Below are 26,782 nucleotides of genomic sequence, written 5' to 3' on the forward strand. Positions count from 1 at the left end.
CATAATCTTTTCTGTCAATCTCGAGGGTATACAGAGCTGCACCCTTTCTTCTCCCAGCTTAGATCTACTCAGACGGACCAGTTTTCCTTTCATGCATTTAAAATCCTTTCCCTCCCCTTTCGAAACCTCTTTCCACAAGGGTTTTAGAACAGAACACAATTTCTGCTCTTTCTCGAATGATTTGGAATCTATTTCAGCTAACGCTAATCCCTCAAAAGGCTCTATGGGGGGTAGTGAGCAAGTGTCCAACTCTTCCCCTCCGGGAGGGGGAAAAACGTTTGCGTTCAAAGTTTCCTGTGTTGTGGAATTCACTTCCGTTCCTCCCTGTTTTCGACGTAAACTTCCCCTCGTTTCGACTGCATTTAAGGCCTCTGGTTTTGATTTTGACCGAGAAAATAATTCCGCTGTCCTATTTCCCAAAAGATAGAATCTCGCGTCGCTATCCGTGTTTTTTATCGCTGCTTTAGAATACACACAACCTTCGTCGGTCTCTATGTATATTTTTGCCAAAGGCAAGCATTTACACTCTTCATCTAAAGGTTGCTTCACGTAAACATATTCTCCCGTAAAATCTTCTGTTTTGATCCAACTGCGGGGGCAGACATCGATGGAGGCCCCGCTGTCCCGAAGGATTTTCCGAACCTCCCCATTTATTTTCCCAGTACTTATATAAGGGGCAAAACACTCGCTTAGTTCTTTCGTGTCTCCAATATGATTGATTTGTTCCCCTTGCGCTCTCTTAAATTCAGGGCAATTTGGTTTTATATGTCCCTTTTGTGAACAAAAATAACAAATAATTTCCTTTCTTTTTTCGAAATTACTGTTTTTTTCCCATTTGGGGGGCTCTTTCTTATTAGCACTTTCCGATTTAGTATTGCTAGTTTTTTCCGGATCATTTCCTCCTTTCACCCATTTTTCTTTTTTGTGCGTTTTGGGGTCGTTTTGTTTTCCCTCCGATTTTTTGAAAGTACGCCGAAGGCTCTCGTAGTGATCTAACCTTTCAGCGAGGTCTGACGCCTTACGGAATTCTTCCCAGGAGTCCAGAAAGTGTTCCCTCACCTCAGCAGGGGTTCTCTTTTTTAACTGCTCCGTGAGCAATAACTCCTTTAACTCCTCGAATGTATTTACCTCCGCGGTTTCTAGCCAATTGTCTAGATAGCTTCTTAATTCGAAGGTGAGATCTGCCCAGGAGGAACCAAACTTCCGATTATGTTCTTCAAACCTAATCCGCAATTCCACAGAATTTAGTTTGAACCTCTTCATTAACAGGCGCTTCATGTGAGGAAAATCGTCGCTTTTCTCAAGGGGTTCCTTCACAATTAGCTCTGCTACTTCCGGGGGCAACAAAGGAATAAGCTGGGAAACCCACCTCTCTTCCTCTATCTCCTCTTTCTTCGCCTGTCTCTCAAAAATTTCAAAAAATAACGAGACATCTAATTGCTTTGGGTCAAATTTTGGAACCAGATGCTTTAAATTTGATCTCCTAGAAGTATCTGTACTCGCTGACCCATTTGAACTCAAGCTAACCGTTTCTGCTGCGGTAGTTAGTTTCAGTTTATCTAGTTCAAATTGTCTTTCTTTGTCTCTTTCCCGACATTCTCTCTCTAGTTTTTCTCTTTCCCGCTCTCTCTCCCTTTCTATCTCTTCTTTTAAAAGTCTCCAAGTCGATTTTGCAAATTCTTCATCATAATCAGTAGCCCCTACAATCGCTTTAACTATGTACCGACGTGTATCTGAGTCAGACGTTTCCACGCCAAACTCCGAGGCTATCTTTCTCAGATTATCTTTTTCGATTTCAAAAAGAAAAGAACCCATTTTGCACAAATAGATTTTTAGAGCGTTCCCTTTTTTTTTTTTTTTTTTTTTTTCACAAGCAAAACTCTATTTATTTCATGCAAAATCCACCTAATCACAAAAACAGCATGCACATAAATATCTTTTACAGATCAATTTCAATAGATTTACTTAACCTGAAATCTATATCGTCAAAATAAATCATTAATTTATATGACTTTCCTTTCCAAACTGAAATAGCAAAGATCTGCAAAACAATTCTTTTGCAGTCTAACTCAGAATTTAATTCTCACAAGAAACCTTTAGTCCAATTCTATTTTCGAAAACATTGAAAATTTTTACCAACAATTTTACTCAGCTTAAATTCTCTCAAAACAAACCCACTAAAGCTGCCTCATCGGTAACCAAGAAACAAAGACCGGACTCACCCTTTTCTGCGTCCGTCTTTAACATCAGAGTAATCCAAATCCAATTTGGGGGAATGGCACACACAAAATCTTATAGGTTTCGATCAGCTCTAGGACTACTTTATGTAAAAAGTACTTAAAGTTTTAAAAAGAATTATCTTTCAAAATTGCATAAAAATAGAAAGACCAAAGGTAACATGGGTCTGTTTCAATTTTTCTGAAACATAATCGCACCCGCTGCCACCAAATAAGCTGTGACGTCGTGAGTCACAGATGTAAAGATTAACAATTCCAATCTTTTCATTAAATCAAATCACACCACGAACAAGGAAGGACTAAACCCCTTTTTAAAATTAACGAAAAAAAAAATTTATTTACAGAAAAAAAAATAAAAATCGTTACATTGATGGGGTTACAAATTCAGGCAAACACAGTTGCCTCAGTGGTGGTCACAAAAAAAAATCACGGTTTCCAACGAAACCGGAGAAATGCCTAAGGGCACCTGTTTCTCTCAAGTCCTAGAGCAATCTGCTTTTCCAAAGTGTCGATCGAGGTCTTTTTCGAAGAAACGGGGCTTGTCCACTAAGCCCCCTTAAAATATCCCATTGGTGGAAACTTGGTGACGAACACTGCTACGTTGTTTTTGTAGAAGAAACCAGGGCCCGGATTCGTTGGTCGACCGGCGCCTCATTAACATGGAGCACACCTCCCCGTCTGCGGTTTTTCGGTAACGACAAAGTCGGACACCGTCCAGGGCTGTCAGGCAAACTCGTCACACCTGGTTTTAAAACTGTCCGAAGTGGTGCCAGACAGTCTAGTCCTTTATTTAGAAGCGGTATTCTAACAAAGGCACAAAGGCGTAGAAGAAGAATAGCTGTCCGTCAGTTCCACAGAGTACGGTCGAGCATCCCCGTCGCACAATGGACGCGCGGCATCAAAAAGGGCACAGGACTGAAGATGCCACAATATCAATACTTATTATAAGATTCAATATTTGAGTATCCCTATGCGTACAAGATAAATACTAATTTAAAAGCCCTTCTTTCCAATGTCAAGTTTTCCGTCAGATTAAAAATAAAAACGAGTAGATAACTACATTCGCTTCATGCAATAATGCCTAAGAAAGATACGTTAACCAAAACACGATGTGAAACTCATGAGTCACACCGAGTGAGAGAGATTTCTTTTTACGCGGTTTTTTTTTTCCCTCCGCCTTTGCTGCTCTGTTCATTTTTACTACGTAGTTCATTGAGAAGAAATATACATTGGTATATAAGCTGCTCACGTCGCGTCGATGCATTTTTATTCCGGAATTAGCTATTCAATTATCAGCTGATTTAAAGTTTTTATTTTTAATGTTGTTGTTGTTCAAGATAGTACTGATAGATAGTTTTAGGTAACAGTTTTGCAGGATATAAATAGCAAGATATTAAATATTTAATAAGGTAAACGGAACAACAAGCAGTTGTCAACATACTTTAAACACTTTAAATATGTTCGAAAGCTCTAAGAGCTACAATATGATCAAATGCCTTTACTTACGCGAGATTTCGAAGATTAATCCACGAAATTTTCAGTTTTGTACTTCATTCAATGTGAAAGTAAATTTCGTTGCAACTTCCTTCGTTCGCCATTCAAACTGAATTTGTCGTTGGAGTTGTTGTCAGGGCGCATGCGCAACGACTCGCTCTCCTATTGAATGGTCTTTTAGCACTTGAGTTAACGTTGTTCACCCACTGAGGAACCAAAAGCACCTTAACGACACTTCCTAGCCTCTGTTGCACCCTGAGTCACCGTTTTTTCACCCTAGGGTGAAATTCTTTACCCCTGTGGCACTTCTGGTTTTAACAGTGTACTCAACAGAGAATGAGAAGGAGGTTTTGTTTTATTTAGTTCAACTCACAAACATCGATAGCAGAACATTTACAACATTTGAACTAGCACTGGTACAATATCTTCACTCTTTGAATGTCTGAATTAGTAAGACCAGGCTTGTTGTATGCTTCAGGCAGGTGCCTTCCGTCCTTGGACGACATGCTGGGATATCCTTGACCTTTGCTGAAAGATTGTTCTCCGTACATCATGATAGAATCGTAATCGAATCTGGTCAACAGCCTGTTTTGGTCAGATCGAAGCTTCTGGAACGCACTGTGCCATTCTAAAAGTAAGCATGTATGTTCATTGTTGGTAAAGTTCGTAATGGTTTAGTATTTAAATATATGAGAGTGTTTAACAAAATCAAAGAAGTATTTAGGCTCACATTAATTGAAAACTGAACTAACTGTCAGTTTCTATTGCTTATTGAAAACTTTCTAACTATTTCTAACACACGAGGGAAAGTTTCATCGCTCTAGCTGCTCCATCATTTTTAAAAGCTTAAAAATGATTTTTGATTAAGCAAGATAAGTGACCCCATGTAAAAATAAATATTTTAAGTGTTTTTTTTTTTTTTCAAAAAACCCTTTCTTTTCCTTATTCCTCTCTTTTCTTTCCTCCTTTATTTTTTATTTTATTTATTTATTTATTTTGGGGTGTGTGTGTGTGTGTGTGTGTGTGCGTGGTCTTTATGACGTCACAAATGACGTACTTTTGGCGCATCTGTCACGTTATGATAATCAAGAAGCGAATCAAATATTTCGCTCTACGCTTGCTATCAACTATATCGTTGCTAGGACATGTGAGTAAAGATGCGGATTTAAATATTACGTTCTGCGAATGGCAACAGTGAATGGCATTTCATCATTTGTGATGTCATCGGCAGAAGCGTAAACAATAAAAGCGCACCGATTAAAGTAATTTTTTTAAAATATTAAACTTCGTCTAATTATTTAAAAAATGGTCAGATCCTATGTTTTTAAGCATGCTCTTTCAGAAAAAAATACTTTTAAAATTTTGGAAACGACCGCATTACTCTTTAGGAATAAAATATTTACCGCTAAATGAGTGCATGCAAAGATTTTGAAAAATATTTAACTTACTTAAGTTTAAAAAAATGTCATAAGGGCAATGTGACTACTTAATTTTAAATTGTGACGAGATCATTTCAAAATATTAACAATAAAACTTACGGCTTTGAATATTGTTCCAGTTGATGATCAGGTAGTCATCTCGATCACTTCTGTTGTGTTCGTGTTCGAATCCAATCGCATGCATGAGTTCGTGAACTATGACAGCGTGATTTTCGCAACCACTTCCGAGGGACAGTTTTTGCATTCCAATTCCCAGGCGACCCCAGTAAGACCAACATCTGCAAGAATATTAGGTTTCTTAGCAATTTTAATAAAAGTATTTGAATTTTGCTCTATACTTAAATTTACACTGTTAAATACAGTAGAGTCTCGAACACGGCAATCAATAACGCAAACGATTTCAGAAAAGTCGGTCACATTCTGACAAGATGAAAAAATCCCGCGCGATGCAATCCTGATACTTCGACATTTTTACAAGCTCGTTCACTTTTTGGTCTTCATTAGGTCAAGTTTTTGAAATTATACTATATTTATATTCTTTACTATTTTCTGCTTAAATATGTACATTACATTTCCATTCTAATTGCCCCTAAAGGAAGTTTTCGTTACTCTAAGAGTTTTGGTTACTTTCGCCCGTGCAGGCAACAAAATATTCAATTTGACCACCTCAAAAGAGTTTACTAAGAACGTTCGTATGTGCATATGTATCTCACATAACTCGAAAACGATTAGCCATGGATGGTCCAAATTTCGTTTGTAGAATTTGTGTAGATGTCAAACTAGACTAGCGGCTCCCAATCTGGGAGTAATTACCTCCAAAGGGATTTTCGGAGGAGTAAATGTAAGGAAAACTATTGAATCTCTGCTGGGTATCGAAACAAAATTATTAAAAATCATGTATGTCAAATTTAACATCCCGATCGATATTTGTTTGTGATTGGTTAAAAAAAAAATGCATTGAAAAGTTTTAGTTTTTAGGTGATAAACTTAGAGTTCGACTTACGATATGCATTGGCCGAAACTACAGCAAATATAAAACAAACTCTTAGAACAAAACAATATTAACCGTCTCATCATTTACTTCTGGATTTAGTAACAAACTTCTAAAAAAGATGTATTTTCTTTGTCTGAACGAGTAAATTAACTAAATGTATTATTTATTTTTCTTAGTTACGAATGCTCATACTCACCCGTTTTCTTTCACAATTCTGATGTAATCTCTTTCAGTAGTTCTTCGAACAAAACGAATGCACGTTCTGTCTTGAATATGCTTCATTGCACCCGCAATAAGATTCCAGGTATCAGCTAAAACGACATTATGGAATATTAAAACAGTAGCAATAAATACAATTTTTTCCCAAAGCTCAAATTTAAGCCAGTAGTGACCACTAAAAAACCTGAAAATTTCAGTAGTGGCCATCTGACATTCTCAAATCCGAAGAATTTACATTACTTACACTAAGTTCAAATAACTGATGAATAAAATTGATTCGATATGATAATTACATTAAGTACCAACAAAAAATCACATTATTATTGTTCATTTCTTTCTTCAAATTGCAAAAGTAAACCTGAAGTGGCCACTACTGAAGCACTGGCCCCTACTGGTGCTTTATCTTATACCCTTTTGAATTGGTTTTCTCAAAAAGGAAGCGACAATAACACAGGTCTAAATATAAGAATTTCTAGCATGTTTTCCATCTCGTTTGATTTCATTTCGCACTTTAAAAGCGATGGAATTTAAACGCATTTAGGAGAACGTACCTCTGCTGCTATCGACTTCATAAGGAATGACCCCATTTGGCCACCGCTGGGCATCTCTTGGAACAGCGTTTCTGTCCTAGGCCAAAAAAAAAGAGTTAAAGTCTTCTATAGCTTAATGATTTTTTAAAATATTACCTGATGATTAAGCGCAAATTAGTTGTTGTTTATTGTATGTGCGGAACAAAATAGGCAAAAATTTTTACCTTTTATAACTGTGGAATTGAGTGGAAACTGAGGGATATATATATGTGGGGGAATATGGGGCTAAGGGAAAAGATAACTTATCTTTTCCAAAATAGAAATTTGTTTTAATAATCACAGTATATAGGGAGAGAACAATATATTTAAAAAAAAAATTGTATCCAACCTTTTTTTTTCTTCTTTTTTGGCAGTAAGTTTGAAAAGGAAAATTTTCACTTTTTTTTCCATGGGGTAGAGTGAAAAAAAAATCTTTCTAATGAAACATTTTCTATTTGATTATTAAAATATTTTTGATCAAATGAATGAGTAAATGAAAAAAAGAATGAATAAATGAAAGGTATGAAACAATAAACGAGTGAATAAAATAGATTAATATATGAGAAAAAAATAAATTTGTGGAAAAAATAACAAATGAATACGAAAACATGTGAACTAATGAATAAATAAGTAAACTATTAAATGAAGGAGCGTAAATGAATTAATACGTAAATGAATACGCAAGTTATTTAATAAATGATTGAGCAAGTAAACGAAACGAACTATTTCACTTTGCCTCATCCACTTTGTCCGACATGAACTTGACTAAGCGTACAAAACATTTGAAATTAAAAATAAAAACCTTAATATTAAATAACTAAATAATGCATTGAATGTTAGTCGACCACAATTATTATTTAAATTGTAAAGAGAAGTACTTTATCATTCTGTTACAGCAACAATAATTTTTAACTCACAACAAAATATTACAATATGTGTATCAATTTTTGAAAATTGCTAGTATGATCATATGTTTTGATCTTCAGAGGTAACTTTTTCTTAGCTGGGATAGCCTACATGCGTTACTACACAGTTAAAATATTACCAGATAGGTGGCGCTAAAAACGGATTAGATTCATTTCACATTGCTCCGCTATTTCATTGTCCCACATTCCTGAGACTCTGTGCCTCCAAAATTTTGAAATTAAAAAATTAGAACTTCTCCGGAATTCAACTGATGGTTTTTTCCCTGTGAGTTAGGGAAAATAGATTTATTCTAACAAGGAGAGGTTACGGTCTCGGAAATTCAGATCGGGATGAGATTTGGCATATTAGTAGTATCCCTTAAGGGTACTCTCAGGGTAAAGTAATAAAGCGCACTAGCCATAAAATTCCGAGAAAACAGCCTTTAAAGATTTACGCGCAACTTATTAACTAGTAGAGATTGTTCGTAAACAAGCGCCCGGTGGTCATGTGGGCAGCGCGCTGGGGTTCCATGCGGTTAATCCGGGTTAAAATCCACTGCGAGTTTTTTCATTTTTGTTCATTTATAAAGTGACTATTACCGCTTTTTGCAGTTTGCAAAACTCTATTTACTATTCTCACAAACAAGTGATTACACATTTTTAGATATTATAAACTTTGACGAAGTAAATGATTTTTGCAATAAAAACATAATCAGTTTCTTTGTGGATGACTAAGAATGTTGTTTTATTGCATATAAGCAGGTAGTCAAATTTTAAAAAAACCTAACCGTACTTATCGAGCAATGGTTTTGCTCCTTGATTCTGTTATTTGTAAATTTATCGTCTGCTGTATTTTTCATTGAATATTCAACTCTTTATTTTCCATCTATTATTATTTGCAATGTTCATATTTGTTTTCATCATTAAATTTATTTATCGTCTGTGCTGTATATTAGACTGGAACATTCTATACCGTGAAAAAGGATTTCAGTTTTTAAAATATTGTGAATCGAAATGGTCGGTTATTGAAGTAATCCTGAAACAAATAAAATCTGTTGGCAAAATGGATCAAAATTCATTGCACAAGGAATTGTTGAAGCAGAGATTAAAAGATGCGGTCGTTTATTACGAGAGCTTGCTTACTGAAAACCATTTGATTGCAGCAGAATCATCAAGTTCAATTTCTCATGATGCAGTGTTAATGGGCGAAGAAATTTATGAACGTACTATGGATATGCTGGTTGAAAAAATATTTGTAACTGATGACGAACTTGCTCATGAAAATGAAAACTGTGAGGAGGAACCTTTTGAGCAAGTCGAAATTCAAAGCTCATCAGCTGAATACGAACCAAAAGAGAAAAAAAGAAGAGAGGTAGAGCATCTTCCTTTGGATTACAAAATTAAAGTTGTGAACATAGCAACGGCTCACCCCTCATGGAATCTACAAACCTTACAAAAAAAAGTTTAAAAAAAATGAATATTTATCGCAATGGGAGAAAGAAATAAAAAATGGAGGAAATCTATTAGATCAATACGATGTAATCAATTCTTGGACATATGATCGTTTTCTAGAAGCTCGAGAGAATTATCAACAAGTTACTACTCGGAACTTGCAACAGTGGGCTTTAGCAGCAGCACGACAGTTTACAGATTTTGAATTTAAAACATCTGACAGTTGGGTAAAAAAATTTCAAAAGGAAGCATGCCATTCGTCAGCGAAAAGTCACAAAATTTGTTTCAAAAAGAGAAACTGCGACGATCGATGAAACTTTGGCTTCTGCAGACACTTTTGTAATCCAGACGTTAAAGTTGATACCGAATTTCAAAAACGATTATGTTATCAATGCTGACCAAACTGGTAAGTAATTAAAAACTTATTTTACGATCTTCAGACCAAGGGCGGATCCAGCTTCTGGTTTAGGAGGAGGTCATTTTCGGAAAGGTAGGGGTAAAAGGGTAATTTTTGTGCGAAATGGGCAATTTTTTTTCAAAATATGTCCCAAAAATGCAATTTTATTCTATATTTGGTCATTTAAAAGATGGATCATGACCCCCCCCCCCCCACAACCCTCTCTCTGGATCCGCGCCTGCTTTTGACAAAATATTTTAATTCCCATTTCCTTTTTCCAGGATGTCAGTATCAGTTGGCGTACAACAGGACTTTGGCTCGAAAGGGAAGTAAAACTATTTTCGTCAAAAGGCACGACATGAATAGAGTAATGCATTCATATACCGCTCAATATTCTTTTACCCTGTCTGGAAAAATTCTGCCCTTTGTATTTGTTTTTTTACAAAAAGCAACTGGTATTTTTGGCCCCCGAATTCAAAAAACAATTGATAAATACTAACAAAAATATAAAAATGTCATAATAACATCTTCGAAATCAGGAAAGGTAACAACAAGACTATACATCGAATTTTTAAACCGTTTGCTTGAAGTTTTATGTGGGAAAAGAAGAATTTCTATTGATTATCGACTCTTCGGGAGGACAAACAAAACCTGAACTATACGACCAAATTTTCCAGGATGATGAAAAATCTCCAACTTTTCAGTTAATAGGATTCCACCAAAATGTACTCCACTTGTTCAACCTTGCGACGTCTATTTTTATAGACAGGTAAAGAATTTAATAAAAAATATACATAATTGCGCGTTTCTCGTTGAAAATAATAGAGAAATAAGTGCCCGTGAAGACTGCATAAAAATACAATCAATTGTCCATCAACTGTCATCGCCAATTTTTGATAAAATGATTCGATATACCTGGTATACTTCTAAACATTCTGACAAAAGAGAAATTTTCCTGAATGTAAATGAAGTATGTTTTCCAACGACTCTTTCACAAAAAAGTTGATCCTGTAAGCAATCTTCCTTTATAAATTGTGCGAGATATCAAAACAGTTTTTGTTTTCCATGTTTTTATGATAAATATCATTCTGGTGTATGTATATAAATAACAACTATATTGTTAAAAATCATCTATAAATTAAGCTCCACAGTAATTTTGTAACCGTTGTAATTCAAATTTTAACTTGTATCGATTTAATTTATCTCCATTTTCTCTATTAAAGTGCTTTACGTGTTTAAAAATTTCGCATTATCTTCAATTCAAATTGTACAAAGCTGTAACAGTTACTTTATAAATGAAAAAAAAAAAAACCACTCGCAGTAGATTTGAACCCGGAGCGACAGCATGGAAGCCCAGCGCGCTGCCCACATGACCGCCGGGCGCTTGTTACACAATCTCTACTAGTTAATAAGTTGCGCGTAAATCTTTAAAGGCTGTTTTCTCGGAATTTTATGGCTAGTGCGCTTTATTACTTTACCCTGAGAGTACCCTTAAGGGATACTACTAATCTGCCAAATCTCATCCCGATCTGAATTTCCGAGACCGTAACCTCTCCTTGTAAGACTAGTGGTACCCGTACGGCTTTGCCCGTAATAGAAAAATAAAAAGGTCTTTTGGTTCGCCTGTATATTTACAAATAATGTGTGGTGAATTTTCTCGCCAATTGGCTTGTACCCATATTACGGTTCCACGTTATGTTAATTTTGTATCTCGTCAATTGGCTTGTGCCCATGTTGCGGTTCCACGTTATGATAATTTCGTAATTTACTCTTCCATCTTATGATAATTTTGTTCTTAAAATTGGAATAGAAAAAGAACCACATCGAATTTTCGAAAAATCGCTTCGAGGTGCACACCCCCATGCTATAAATTAATTTTTTACCAAAAAATTTTTTAAATCGGCCGAACGGTCTAGGCGCTATGCGCGTCACAGAGATCCTGACAGAGAGAGAGAGATCCGGACAGAGAGACTTTCAGCTTTATTATTAGTAAAGATTATGAATCCGCTACACAATAAATTTACAAAATTTCTTTTTTTGAAAAGCTAAAAGTAGCTGCAATAGCACGGTTTCTTTGAAAAAAAAAAACAACAACTCCGAAGCACTACTTCTTATTTGATTATTCTTCCGACTACAGACATGAAACGTGTCTATTTTCTCTTAAAATAACCTTTGCGACTTCTTAACCTATTAAATAAATTGTAACTCTGAGATAGCATTTGTGAAATTAAATTATAACAAAAATTAAAGGGGCAGAATAATTTTATGCATGAAAAAAAGAGATCATAGATATAAAAAGGGTGGAAACTACTGCCCTACTGCCTCAAGGGAATATTTTCTATTCTTACGATTAGAATTGAATTTAATTTTGACATTTAATATCTTTTCAGAATACTTGTATTCATTAGTGTTAGCAGCTGTTGGGCATTCTAATTAAAAACTAAAATCTAGTGTTTCTTTTCTTGTCAGTCCACCACCTGCTCAAAATTTTGCTTTTTTAAATTTAAAGAAGACTTCATTCGACGCCTGGATTTCGCCGTTTTTATTCCCGAGTATTGTACTTTCTTGCACTAAAATTTTATTCCCTTATGCACAACAGTAAAACTACAATTTTTGGAAAAAAATATTTTTCTTCTTTTGAATTTTTTCTGAAGATTGTTCAAGTCTTAAATTACAAAAAATAAATAAATAATTTACTTTACTTCATCTAACAGTTTGTTGGCATCCTCAGCTTCAATGAGATGACATCTGCCTCTAGCTCGGTTATTCACTAATCCAGACTGATGAGTTCTAATAAGAACGAAACTACAGTCTCTGGATGTGATAACTGGGCTGTCTGGTATACTGCATGCAATTCTGCCTGCTGCCTTGGCTTAGGGGCGATAACCTACTGCTAAATTCGTTTCACTAGTTGTACTTCTTAAGCAAATTGGTTTTACGTTAGTAATATCTCTCTTTTTTTTTCAATTAAATTTCTTTTCGTTTAAATAATATTTAACAACAATAAACAGATATTTTTGGTTAACACTGAAGTGACTTTTTCTTTTTAATATACAAATCGCTGCCCTTGTTCAACACTGAGACATCTTAAAAATTTTGCTGTTTTGAGATGAACGCATTTCAACATTTATTTTTCTGCTCTCTAATTAAGGAAGTGTGCCAAGGAAAAGGAGATTAGAACTAACTAGAATTCAGCACATTTTAGCGTCGAAGTAGATAAAGAATGTATCTCCTCATATATCTTCATAGAAGTTTCAGAATCAAACTTTCTAAAGGCTGCTCTAGTTCTTAGTATTGAACTAGAGCAGCAATATGCAAGAGGAAGGTTGCTTTCATTCTGTTATTTCACATATAATGGTGAACAAATAGTTCCCACCTTGAAGTAATGGTGCTATTGTAATAAAATACTGACACAAGCAAAAAAGGAAGGAATTAATGTATCATATAGTATTCTTACTGCATCTACAGGAATCCCCTTGATGTCTCCTTCAAACAGTCCTTCAGTTATCATGGGATTCTTTACCACTGAAAAGATAAAAACAGAAATTTTTTAATGAAGAGTTTGAATATTTAAAATAATTCGTATGGAACTAGTTTTCTACTAAAGATTTCCTCGCTTTTTGCATTCTTTTTAATTCCTTTTACAAAAAAGGAAGCATTGCATTCGCGAAAAAACATCTCTCAAAATCGACATTAATTTCCATTTTATTCACCCCCGAATGAATATTGAGTTTTTTTTTTTTTTTTTTTTTTTTCCGACTCGACCACACGTGGATAAGTGCCTAAGAACGTATAGACACGCGAAATATCCATAATGACGATTCCCGAATTAATTACAAAGAATTTTCTCGCGACGTCTGTATGTACGTATGTGCGTATGTATGTCGCATAACTCAAGAAGGGTATGTCCTAGAAAGTTGAAATTTAGTACGTAGACTCCTAGTGGGATCTAGTTGTGCACCTCCCCTTTTGGCTGCATCGGGTGTTTCTAAGGGGATCTTTTGCCTTTTTTGGGGGGAAATCATTGTTAATTTCGATGTAAACTCAAGTGGTGTTACAATTTGGCGGACACTTGGCGATATATCGCCAGTTTTTTTGGTCGCCAAGTTTTGTCGCCAAGGCGACAAATTTGGCGATTTTTTTTTTAAAATCTGGTTTCAATTTGGCCGTTGTTGGTGATATTTAAAGAGTAAACTATTGAATCACATTAAAATTACCAATAATGGGAAAATGACATTAACTTGAAGTAAAAGGAAGTCATGTGAGGCACACATCAGTTCGTTTTTTTTTTTTTAATTCCTTTTTTTTTTTTTTTTTTTTTTTTTTACAATTTTTCTTAGTTTCTTATGCGTTGAACTTCAAGTTGGAATTGAATAGTTTAATAAGTACTTGACAGATTACACTCAAACCTGGTTTTGTGCGGACTTTTTGTGCGATTTTTTTTTCTGTCCTGTACATGAAAATTTCAATCAGGTTGAGATTTAATTGACAAAATTATTTATAAAAGGAGTGCAAGGTAGTATCTTTAAGTTGACGACAGGGGCATCCCGATGGGAGGTCACTGTGACCTCCCAAAAATTTCGTTATTCGGGAAATTTTGTCTGACTTTTTGTGAGAACTTTCGTTACTTGTTTTATTTTGATTTCGTTTAAAAAAGCAGTTCCTAGTTATTTCATAAGTTTTTTTGGGTTAATTTCTAACGTGAGACTTTTTTTTATGCGGTTCCTATCTACCGAATAAAAAAAAATATTTTTTTATCTGTGTTTCGAAAACTACTTTTTATAGCTACAAGTGAAGTTCCAATCCACCGCATAAAATTTTTTTTAATCGCAAGAATTCAGTTTACTGATGTTAGTAATTTCATTTCCAGTAATTGTTTGACTGTGAGTGTTAACTTTGTTACTGAGTACCAAGAAGGGAACGTCTTCAGTTTTACTTTTATATGAGTTTTATGTGCAAGATGTGTTTCGAACATAGATAAAACATTTACTTTCGATGTTTGGATTAACCTTCGTCACAGATAGAATAATGATGACATAATTATAACATTTTCTATTAATCAATCAATGAGCCTTGTACAAAATTATGTAAAACTTATATGCAAATATTGTTTTATGTTTACATCATCACCTTCTATTTCCAAACCGTGCTTTTCAAATATTTTTTGAACAAAATCCAAGTTGAAACTACTATCACATACATGAGTACTACATCATACGTGACGTTTATTTTTCCTAACATAGTAAAAGTTTATGTTTAAAATTATTCGTAATTTCACTTTGTGGTTGCTGTTTATTTAATCATAGTCTATGATATTTTTAACTATAATTTCAGGAAAGGAGGTTCTGAAAAAGATTTTTTAAAGCGTTTCAATTTTTTTTTTTTTTTTTGCAAAACATAAGAAGCTAATTAATCAATCACAAGTCAGTTAATAAAATCGCAACAAATTAATGGAAATAAAAGTATATGAAAGTAGGTTGAATCTTTCTTGAGACTTTTGTTAAAATAAGAAAAGGGCGGAGCAAAAAAATGTAATAATAATTACAATAATAATTTCATTAAAATGAAATTAAAAAAATGGAAAAATGATCACTGAGGTTTTAATTTGGAAGAAATGAGAAATGTTTGGGTCTGATTGTCCATCCTCCCCCTCCGTATCTTCCGATTTCTAATGGATTAAGTTCCAGCCCACAGTCATCCCATGTTTCTTTTTATCGGCATACTAAAAATAGTTTAACGAGTCGATTTGACATGATGTCTGTAAATAAAACTTTACAGAGTGTCTGGAAAGTGAGCGTACCCTTCTTTCATTTTCAACTTTAAATCAGTTATGGCAGCTTGTTTGTTATACAGAGTTACTTTGAAGTCTTAAGAGTCACAAACGTTGGGAAATGTTTCGCGAAGTTTCGGGGATTCGGAGATACTTTGCCTAAAACACCTGCAAGAACTTGGCGCCGAATTCCGCTGCGTTACGAAACGGATAGTGCTCCACTAATGTTTGTGACTATTTAAACTTCAAGGTAACTATGTGTAACAAACGTTCAAAAATAGCTGACGTAACCTTAAAAGTGAGAGGGTCCGTCCACTCTTGTACCGGAAATTTTGAGGAGACGGAAAAACAAGTTGTTTTCGGGGTTTTCTGGAAAAAATGATTTTATGTAAATTAAAATGTAGTTCATTAGTTATTTTTTCTTAAAAAACATAAATAATGTTAAATATTTAAAAATATATATGCAATCAGTATTATTCTTTCTTTACAACAGAAATATAAGTGAAATTTTAAAAACCAATTAAAAAATTAGCACGTGTATTTCTTTGTTCAAAAAAGGCCAAACATTTTCCAAATTATTCCAATCAACATGTAACCGTTAATTTTGAATAAAATGTTTTTTTTTCAATAAATTTTTTTGCAAAAAAAAAACCCAGGGTTTTTTTTTCTGTAAATTGGGAGATTTTAAACAGAAAGTAGTTTTTTTTTTTTTTAAATTTTAGTTACATGTATTTATATAAATATATATATGTATGTGTACATAGATACACGTCTCATTAAATGATAATTTATCCATTTTTACAAAAAAAAAAATTCTAATTAATAACATAGTAACAAAGTTAATGTACTAATTTCGTCCTGTGTATACATAACAGTTTTATTGAGAAAAGCAGCAAATAATACTTTCGTGTACTGGGAAATAAAATTATCCTACAACTGATACCTGATTCTAATGCCCCTAATTCCAGAAAATTTCTCAAATGTCGCATAATTTGAAGGTTAGGGCATGAGAGGGGTTGGTATATAGTTATATTCATACGTTTTGTTTTAATAAACACTGTATAAATATTATTAACGTTTTTAACAATATATAACTTTATAAGTTGTTGAAATTTTACCTGGCGTTCCCCATGCCAGTGGCAAAAGAACTAGTAGAACAAGAAACTGCATTTTTTTTTTTGCAGCAGTGTTACGCCAAATGGATAGTTTAAAATTTCCGATGAGCGTTTTTATGAAATTCATCGTGTGAAAAAGACCTTCTGGTGAAAGTGTTGGAGAAATGTACGTGATGTACGAGATTGTTCCGAGAAAATTTGCACGTGTTTACATTGTGACGTAGATGCAACAATCAAGTTTGTAACAAGTAAAAAGTTTACCTTCGTACATGTTAATAACAAACATAAAGGTCGATACATAAAGTGGGCAAGCTTCAGGCTTCAGAATGAAAGTTAGTTTCACGGATTTTTCACTTTTAAACTCACAATGTTATTCATTGATAATTTGTTTCTTGTTAAGTCCGAAACACCTATTAAGGAGGTGGGTATGTCAAACAAGACTATGTAGACCAATAAGGCCTCCGGTTTATGAAACCTTTTTCTAGGGTTGGTTGGGGTAAGTGGGACTCCTTTTGAGAACAGTTCGTTTTTGAAACCTTATACAAAAGATTTGAAAAAAAAAAAATAAATAAATTTATTGTTCTTATTTCATCTTGGACATTATTACTAAACAAAAGTTCATCATTATTTCATAAAATAATGCTTTAAATATTCTTAACGATTATATTTTTTTTTAAATCAGATGGGTGTCCCACTTACCCCATAAAAGGGGTAAATGTGTTCTCCCCCCCCCTTATTAGCCTACTTTCACAGTAAAAATCAGAAAAAGAAGAAAAAAGCATGAGAGAAGGCTTAATGCATCTGAAAAACATCGCGAAAAACAAAAAAAAGTCAAAAATAAATTAAATAATATCGAAAAATTTAAAATTAGAAAGTAGGGTATTGAGAGGGGGGAAAGTGTCTGTCTGTCAGTCTGTGTGTCTTCTCTTCTCCCCCTTCCCCCCAATAACTTCAATAACTTTTGAGTGGATAGTACGATTCGATCAATTATTTTTTGTCGGAAAGATCTCGGCGAAAACACCTCATTCTATATTTCACTTTTTGATTTGAACAATTTTTGTTCAATTTTGAACAGTTCAAAAAAAACTTAACATTAGCGCCTATGGGTAAATTCAAGGCAATCCCGAACTTAAAGGCGAATATGCTTCAAACAAACTTTGTAGGAGTTTATTTATTTGTTTTTTAATTTTTGGCAAAAGGGAAAAATCATATTCCGAAACACTTTATTTTTGCCCAAAAGAAACAGGTGCAAACATTTTTTTTTTTTTCAGAAACAAAAACTTTAAAGATTTTTTCGAAAACCGCAAGTGTTAAATGATGCCCTGGACGCCATTTTTGACTGCCTGTAACTCTGCCTGGGAGTTTTTGTTTTCATGAAATTTAGCATATTAGCATTTAACATACATCATAGTCTTAAAACATTCAAAAAAGTTTAAGACTATGAAGGTAAGATTTTGCTTTCCCTTGAACTGCCACCGTTCTTAATTTTTCCTAAATGCATAGTATCGGTTCATAGACTCATCTTTTTGCATAAAACCGGTTCTTAAAATTTCTTTTCCGTCAAATTTATTACCAATAATGAATTCTTAAACTTTTATAATTTCATAACCCCCAATTCTTAAATTTTCCTAAATTCAAACTACAATTTCTTAAATTTTCCAAAATTCAGAGCATTGGTTCTTCAGGGGAATTATTACCCTAAAACCTTTTTAAAATAATTTTTCAGCTTCTATGTATTCAAAATATACAATTCAAGAGATTTCAAACGACACCAATTTCATATTTCTATGTAGAATAAAGTAACTCAATTTAAAAAAAAAAAAATTAAACAGGAATGCATTAAAATTTACGTACAATTTGACTTTCAAACGCAATTTACTCAAAACGTCAATTTTGAAAGCTCATGTTCCTTTTTCTAGAAAACTACTTCGCATACTTCTTTGAAATTTTCACCAAATTTTGTTTTATGTTCATAATTGTATTAGAGTGAAATTTTTGATTTAGTTTTTGCACTTTTTACTAAACAGCTGTTTTTATAGTCAAAAATGTCATCTTTTTTTCATTGAAAAAGTAACTATTGGTTAAAATTTAATAACTTGTGAAAAAAAAACAGAAGCGTTTTAAAATGTTTCTTCAGTTAACTCTTCTCTTAAAAACACTGTGAGAGTTGTAAATTTTGATCATTAAAACTTTTTGGGCAAAAGATACAGAAGATTTAGCAATTTAACATTACGCGTAAACAGGGTACCGACTATCCTCAAAATTTCCTAATTTCGGAGCACCAATTCTTAAATTTTCATAAATTCTAAGAAATGGTTCATGAATTTTCCTGTTTTCTAAAAAGTACCGCTTCTTGAACTTTCCAAAGCTGAGAGTACTTGAATTTATTTTTTTCCGAAGTTCAGGGTACCATATCCAGCCATTTAAACCAGAGTAAGTTCAAGGTATTAATTCCAAAATTCTCCTCAATTCAAAGAACCAGTTTTAAATTTTTCCGTAACTTCAAAGTGACGGTCCTTAACCTTTAGCAAAATTCAAAGTTCCTATTTTTGAATTTTATCAATGTACATTGACTGTTCTCAAATTTTCCTTAATGCATAGTATCGGTTCTTAAATTTTCCTTAATGCATAGTATAGGTTCTTAAATTTTCCTTAATGCATAGTATAGGTTCTTAAATTTTCCGGCATGCGTAGTAAACATTCTTATATTTTCCTAAATGTCTGTTCCTATCAGTTCTTTAAATTTCCTGTATTAAGATTACCGTTCTTATTTTTTCCAATTTCAGATAACTGGTTCTGAACTTATCTTATATTCGCAGTACCGTTCTTAAATCTTTCCAATTTTGGAGTAGGGGAGACCGGGGTTAATAGTGGCACTTTTGTCATTTTTTACATTAACGTAAGATTTGAAATGATGTGAAACATTTAATGCGTCATATCATAAAAGTAAATCTTGCGCAATCTTCTTTATCTTCTTCTTTACTAATAATAAAGCTGAAAGTCTCTCTGTCCAGAGGATGTCTGTAGGATGTCTGGATCTCTGTGGACGCGCATAGCGCCTAGGCCGTTCGGCCGACTTTCATGAAACTTGGCACAAAGTTAGTTTGCAGCATAGGGGTGTGCACCTCGAAGCGATTTTTCGAAAATTCAATATTGTACTTTTTCTATTTCAATTTTAAGAACTTTTTCCGGAGCAAAATTATCGTAAGATGGACGAGTAAATTACGAAATCATCATAACGTGGAATGGGAGAGCGAATGAACGTAGCCAATTGGCGAGAAATTCATCATCCATTATTTGTAAATATACAGGCGAACCAAATGACCTTTTAGTTTTCTACTACGGGAAAAGCCGTGCGGGTGCCGCTAGTATATTTATAAAACAATTATCAACATTTTAAACGTTTTTCATGACATAAAATGGATTTTGCGTAGCCTCTAAGTTTATCTCAACTTGCCCCGTATCAAGGCTAGTAGTGACACGCTTGAGGCACATTGTGACACCCGAAGAACGCGTACTAATACGTTGTAACATGTACAAATTATGTAGGAAATGCAATTAAATGGGATATTTTAAGTTAAGAATGAAAACATTATTCATTTATAATGCTCTGAACACAAAAAGAACACCTTCATGATTTCAAAATAATGAACACTTGTGAACTCTTTTTTAGAGACATATTTAAAAAACTGTGTTGATCAGAAAAGATAAAAAGTAGACCAAAATTATTTTTTTCTCGTATTGATATTTGACTCGGTACAATGTGTAGGCCAATATCCTACCGACCTGCCCATTTTTAAAATCACTCATTATCATCGCTTGTTTTTACATCAAATGTGCTGTTACACAAGAAAAAAATTGAATTCTGACATTTTGAATTCAAATTATGTATTTCGCAATCTCGAGTTACGACAGGACCCTATTCATTGGAGTTATTGTTTCTAGAAACGGCTCCTGTCCCCCAAGCTTGCCCCTCCTCCTGGGTGGTTACGTGTGTATAGTTGTGTGTGCGTAGGCGCGCGTGCATGCATGTGTAGGCTTGTGTGTGTGCATAGACCTGTGTGTATGCACGTAAGCGTGTGTGTACCGGACATGGACGCCGCCGACCAGGAAAAGCGGATAGCTCACGACCGGGGGACAGCCGCCGCGCCGCCTGCAGAGGCCGGTGGGTGGTGGTGCTGCAGAACCGCTGATCCAAGCTGAAAAAGGAACCACAACGTCAAGAACGGCCAAGTAAGAACAATAAGCAATCGTGATTGCTCAAAAAAATAAGTTTTTTTTTTGGTACATTTGACATGAGATCAGTTTTTAGGTGTCATGCATTGTACCTAGTTTTCTACGTGCCTGGAAACTTCGTATTGCTCCAAGAAAACTAGATATAATCAATTTTTATCATCTTTAGAGCTGCCCAAATCATTCTTCTTCATTTTTTTTAAATAACATTGGTGTAATTTTTTGTGCGCTTTTTGACATTTCCGTACAGTTTAAATTTTACTTTTTCTTCTTTAATTTGTGTTTCTTGCGTTCTCTTGCTTTTTGTTTTGCTCGAGTTTTCTCTTTAGGTGCGATTGCTAGAATAACAGGTTTTAAAACATTTACGAGCGGAGTGCTTGCACTTTTGATTTTAATTGTGTGCCCGTCTTTTTTTCTATAAAACGTACCTCTGTTACAATGCTAATGTCAACTGCCTTAGACTCATCTAATTCAATGAGATTTCTCCGTTCTGGAGACTTTTCTGCATTCTTACCATCATTGACTAAATTTATTGCTGAAGTGCGGGATTTGATAACAGCTTCATATTTATTATTTTCATTACTATTTTAGCCATCAACGCTCTCATCTCTGATGGATAACGGACCGGGGCAAGTACTGAAACTGTCACACTATGCCTAATTGACTTTGTCACAATTAGCCCCGTGTTACGCCACTTTGAATTTTACTGAATAGTTTCCGAAATACGAAGGCCATCCGGAAAGTAGTACCCGTTTCCGCCACATGAGGTGCTGACGACGCGAGTATCCGCCGGTCAAGATCACACCGCTTCAGTGGCTTGTCTGCCTTCTCTATTGCAAGTTCCGTGACGCTAGCATTGCCTGTGTTGTTTCTGTGGCCGTTCATGATGTTTAAAAAATTGAGAACGCCGCCAGTTGTAAAGTGAAGACTGTGATAAAATTTTTCAACCCAAGAAACGTTCGGCCTTGTCTATTGTCTGATGACTTCATTCTCCTCCACGACAATGCCAGGCCTCATGCAGCGGGGATAACACAACAACTTCTGCAGCAATTCAGTTGGGAAATATTCGACCATCCACCGTATAGCCCGGCCGGATTGGCCCCTTCAGATTTTCAGCTCTTTACAAAACTTAGTTTTTGGCGGAAAAAAGATTTGACAGCGATGAAAAACTTAAACAAAGCATGACTACGTATTTCAATCGGCTGGCGGCGGAGGAATAACGCTGGAATACAAAAACTCGTCACACGTTAGGACAAATGCTTAAATTTGCTTGGAGATTATGTGGAGAAGTAGTTTAAGGTATGCTCTTTTTTTACAAAATTTACTTTAACTGGAGAAAACACAATAAATATTTTTATCTTGAAAACAATCCAACGCTATATTTCCAAACTTACACAAAACACTGAGACCATCAACCTGCAAACTCACATGACGCGACAGGTGTTGAAACCAGGGCCTGATTAACGCACGGTCCGGCGGGTCCGCGGACCTGGGCACCACAAATTTAGGAGCACCAAAATAGCCTAGCCTAAATTCACTTACTTTTACTTCATTTTTTTCTTTCTTTTTTTTTTAAGCTCATTTGTCTTTTACTCAACTTTAAGGGAGAGGGGGCTCAAAAATTTTTAAAAATCAGCTTAAAACCTCATAAAGTTAAAAATATTTCGCGTAAAGAAGTCGTTGCTCCTTAGCTCTGGAATTTCAAAATAATTACTCGGATGACATAGATGAACATTTTCCAGAAGAATTAACACACTTTCAAATTTTTGCAAGAGGTAACCCTTCTCCTGGAGAATGTTTAACAAGGATAAGATCACTAAACATTACACATACATTTGCGAATGTGAATTCAGCCCTGCAGCTTCTTCTTACCTTGCCTATCAGCAGCTGTTCCGGTGAACGTTCCTTTTCATTTTTGAAAAGAATAAAAAATCATTTGAGAAGCTGTGTTTCTCAATTTTATATTGTTCTCTCAATTTACGTATCAATTCTCATAATTTACAGACGTTTTCCTTATTGACCATTGAAAATTATCAAACATAAATTCCAATTATTTGATCGACACATTTGCTTCTGTTAAAACCAGAAAGAAACCTTTTTAAAGCTTGATGTCAGAATTAATAAGATTTTTTTTTTTTTTTTTTTTTTTTGCAGTTTTAAATTGTTTTTTTAACATTTTTTCGTCTTAAGGTAAGGCAATTTTAAATGTGATTAGTATGGTGACTATCAAGTGTTTGGTATTCAAATCCCAGTTTTCCTTTCAAATAGTAATGTTCCTTTAAAATGTATTTTCTAGTATATTAGGTTTCTAGTATGAAACATTGACTTTAAAATTGTGTGGTTTTTCTCATAAGGGAGGGGGGGGGAGCACCAACTTCTACTCAGGACCTGGGCACCAGTTTGGCTTGATCGGGCCCTGGTTGAAACCTATTGGTTCAGTCAAGAGTCTCGATGGCACAACTTGCCCCTGGCACAACTAACCCCGGTCTTCCCTACTTTGAATTTAGGTAAAAGCAGGAACCATCACCATAAATTTAAAAAAAAATTATAAACTGGTATTCTAAATTTGGGAAACATTAAGGAGGAATTTAGGCCAGATCCGGAGCTGTAGGCAAGGAAAATCTATGTTATGGTGCTTGGAACTTCATAGAATTAAAAATCCAATATTCTAAACTCTAAATGTCAGAACCAGCACTGATAGTTGAAGACATTTTATGAACCAATTCTGGTAATTTCGGTTAAATTAAGAATTGGTACTCTGTTTTTAGTAAAATATGAGAACCGGTACTCCGAATTTAGAAAAAAATACAAATTGGTGCACTGAAAAAAGTTGTTGAACTTTTGGAAAGAATTTATCGTGAAGGAAATTTTTAGAAATCAGTTCTACGCAATTAGGAATATTTCGAATCTATGCAGCATGCAGACAAGAACATCGACGGTATCTGTGGATACAGTTTTCATTGCAGAACGTTGTGGATTACGCGTAACTATCACTAGATCTCATTTAATGTTTCCCTTTGTCTCCGAGGCCTTGTTGCTACTTTATTCTTTAAGTTTAATGGAGAAACCTGTCTCCTAAACCTTTTCACCCTTGCCATTGAAATGATTGCAAAGCAATCATTGCATAGAAGTTACTCGGTCACAATATTTGAGGCAGTGAGAAGCAAAGGGATGTAAGTGGACATTTTCAAGTTTTGAGTAAAACACGTTAAAGGATAACGTCCTAGGTAGACTTTTATTGATTTTTTTCTCTAAATCATGCTGTAGAGCAGCACCTAGCAACGCTACTAGATGCTTGCTAGTACTACCTATTGCCCCGAGACAGAGGAGAGGTTCCCCTACTATTTCTTCTGGTTACATCCAAATTCTTTATCTTGCCTCTTACATCCCTTTGCTTCTCACTGCCGCATTTGTGAAATAATATTATTTCTTAACGCATGTTGTACCACGGATTAGTTCTCCAAATTAAGCAATAAATGTCAAATCTTTACTAATAATAAAGCTCAAAGTATCTCTGTCAGGATGTCTGGATCTCTGTGACGGGCATAGTGCCTAGACCGTTCGGCCGATTTCCCTGAAATTTGGCACAAAGTTAGTTTGTAGCGTGGGAATGTGTGCCTCGAAGCGATTTTTCGGAAATTCGATTTTGTTCTTTTTCCATTTCAATTTTAAGAACATTTTCCGGAGCAAAATTATCATAAGATGGACGAGTAAATTACGAAATTATCATGACGCGGAATGGGAGAGCGAATGAACGTAGCCAATTGGCGAGAAATTCATCATCCATTATTTGTAAATATACAGCAGAACCAAATGACCTTTTAATTTTCTACTACGGGTAAAGCCGTGCGGGTACCACTAGTAAGAAATAACAATGATAACAATCTTAAACCTCCACGTGTTTGCAGAAAATGAACTTTGAGACATTCAAACTGTCCTGCTTCACTGGCCAATTATATACCTGCGGCGCGGCGTCGCGATACACGCCTTGTGCGATGTGCGTCCAATTTCAGGAGGGCAGCGCGTGAAACTGGGTTGTTTTCTTTGTACTATCACTGCACTGGTACAAAAGCTACTTTTACAGAATTTATTCATTTTGAGAATTGCAATTGGCGACGGAATTACACGGAAGCTTAACAGCATACGATACAGCAATATCTTTGGAACGCTACTAATGACGTCTTTAATAATGTATGTGACCATTTAGAAGTTTCCATTTTTACTGTAGTGTCCTTCTCCAAATTACATATTTTATGCATTATTCCTATTCGTATAAGTAAATCAGTTTTGAAAACAAATGCAAATACAGTGAAACCTGTGTAAGTTGACCACTCGCGGTGCAGTGCTTTGGTGGTCAACTTAGACAGGTGGTCAACTTATAAAGAGCGGTATTTTTTTTTTTTTTTTTTTTTTTTTTGTCACTTCTTGCACCACGTATTCATTTTTTGAGGAATTCACCCTTACTCTTTCTGTTCAACTCACTTTCATTGTTTAAGATTATTGAAAGTGAAACAATAATTAAAAATACTATTCAAATAATTTTGTTAATTTGTCCTTCTTTTTAACTATATTAGACACTTTAGTTTTAGAAATTTCATATATGCCAGCTAATATTCTCTGGCTTTTTCCATTTTCAGTTAATTTTAATATTTCATACTTTTTATTAGTCTCAAGTTGAGCTAACTTTCTTTTTGAAACCTTTTTATGTAAAACTTATAGCACAAAGAACAACAAGCTCGACTGTACCAGTTTATAAAGGCAAAATCAAAATGTCCTCTCTCTTAATCCCTCGCACCAGAAAAATTTAACTTTACTCATTAGCAAGCTCAGATCTGCGAACCCGCAGTGCAAGAGGCCCGCGTCCTTAAAGGGGCTAACGGCTCTAGAAATTGAAGAAAAAATAGAAAAAAAAACTAGCACTAAGACTTATTCACTTTACTAAAAGACTTTACTGTACTCTATCTCAAATAGAACAACAAATGAAAAACAAGTTTGGAGAATAAAGAGCAGCATAAAGCTTTATTCTGCTGGGTTTAGTAAGTAAAATGCTGTTCTGTCATCAAAGCCTTAACAAAATTCTTGGAAAGCTGTGAAAATAATAATAATAACAAATAAATAAATAATAAAATAATTTGCTGAAGAAAGTTAAAAAAAAAAAGTAAATAAACCAAGTGGTCAACTTACAAAGGGTTTCTTACAATACTCCAAACTAAATTTGGCGAACATTAGTGGTCAAGATAGACAGGTGGTCAAGATAGAGAGGTGGTCAAGTTACAGAGGTTTTCCTTCATTATATGAGATAGGACTAATTCCGTTCCTGACAAAAACGGTCAACATAGACAGGTGGTCAACTTTACAGGTTTTACTGTACTAATATATAGAGAAAAAAAATATTTTAGAATGAAGTGTATGCTGAATAGATAACAAAAAATAGCTCTGAAAAGTAAAACAACCAAAATATTTTCTTTTTCAAAGAATTTGCTTAGAAATCTCTGAGAAAAAAATAGTAGTTTTAAAAAAGAACACACACACACACACACACACACACACACACACACACACACATATATATATATATATATATATATATATATATATATATATATATATATATATATATATATATATATATATATATATATATATATATATATATATATATATATAACTTTTTACTTTCTCGTATCAGTGTGATTTTCCACATTTTTTACTTTTTAAAACTTCAGACATATTGTCCGCTTTTTCTGATTTAAGGTAAATAAAGACGTTAGCTTGAAATTAAATTGTGTGAGTGAAAAACAATTACTATTCTCATTTTAATAACTTTTGAACTTTTAATAAATTTTACTTCACTCAGAAAAATCAGAGTTTTTGAATGAAACAAAAATGTTAAGTTTGTGGACAGTTTTTCGTCTCCGTATTTGTAAATTTATCTGAAAAACTTGCTTAAAACTGGAA

General features: G+C 34.4%; 1 protein-coding gene across 1 annotated transcript in view; it reads right to left on the minus strand.

The window, feature by feature from the left end:
- Positions 1 to 4,074: 4,074 nt before the first annotated feature.
- Positions 4,075 to 26,782, minus strand: part of LOC129221224 (astacin-like metalloprotease toxin 5) — an 89,744-nt gene continuing 67,036 nt past the window's right edge. Inside the window, exons 2-7 of the mRNA XM_054855677.1 lie at positions 16,595 to 16,651; positions 13,164 to 13,231; positions 6,935 to 7,010; positions 6,361 to 6,475; positions 5,270 to 5,448; positions 4,075 to 4,359 (exon numbers count right to left, since the gene is read on the minus strand). Of these exons, the coding sequence (XP_054711652.1) occupies positions 4,139 to 4,359; positions 5,270 to 5,448; positions 6,361 to 6,475; positions 6,935 to 7,010; positions 13,164 to 13,231; positions 16,595 to 16,646 (711 nt within the window). The 5' untranslated portion in view covers positions 16,647 to 16,651 and the 3' untranslated portion in view covers positions 4,075 to 4,138. The remainder of the gene's footprint in view (positions 4,360 to 5,269; positions 5,449 to 6,360; positions 6,476 to 6,934; positions 7,011 to 13,163; positions 13,232 to 16,594; positions 16,652 to 26,782) is intronic.

The sequence above is a fragment of the Uloborus diversus genome, chromosome 4 (assembly GCF_026930045.1).
Source record: "Uloborus diversus isolate 005 chromosome 4, Udiv.v.3.1, whole genome shotgun sequence".
NCBI classification, from domain to species: Eukaryota; Metazoa; Arthropoda; class Arachnida; order Araneae; family Uloboridae; genus Uloborus; species Uloborus diversus.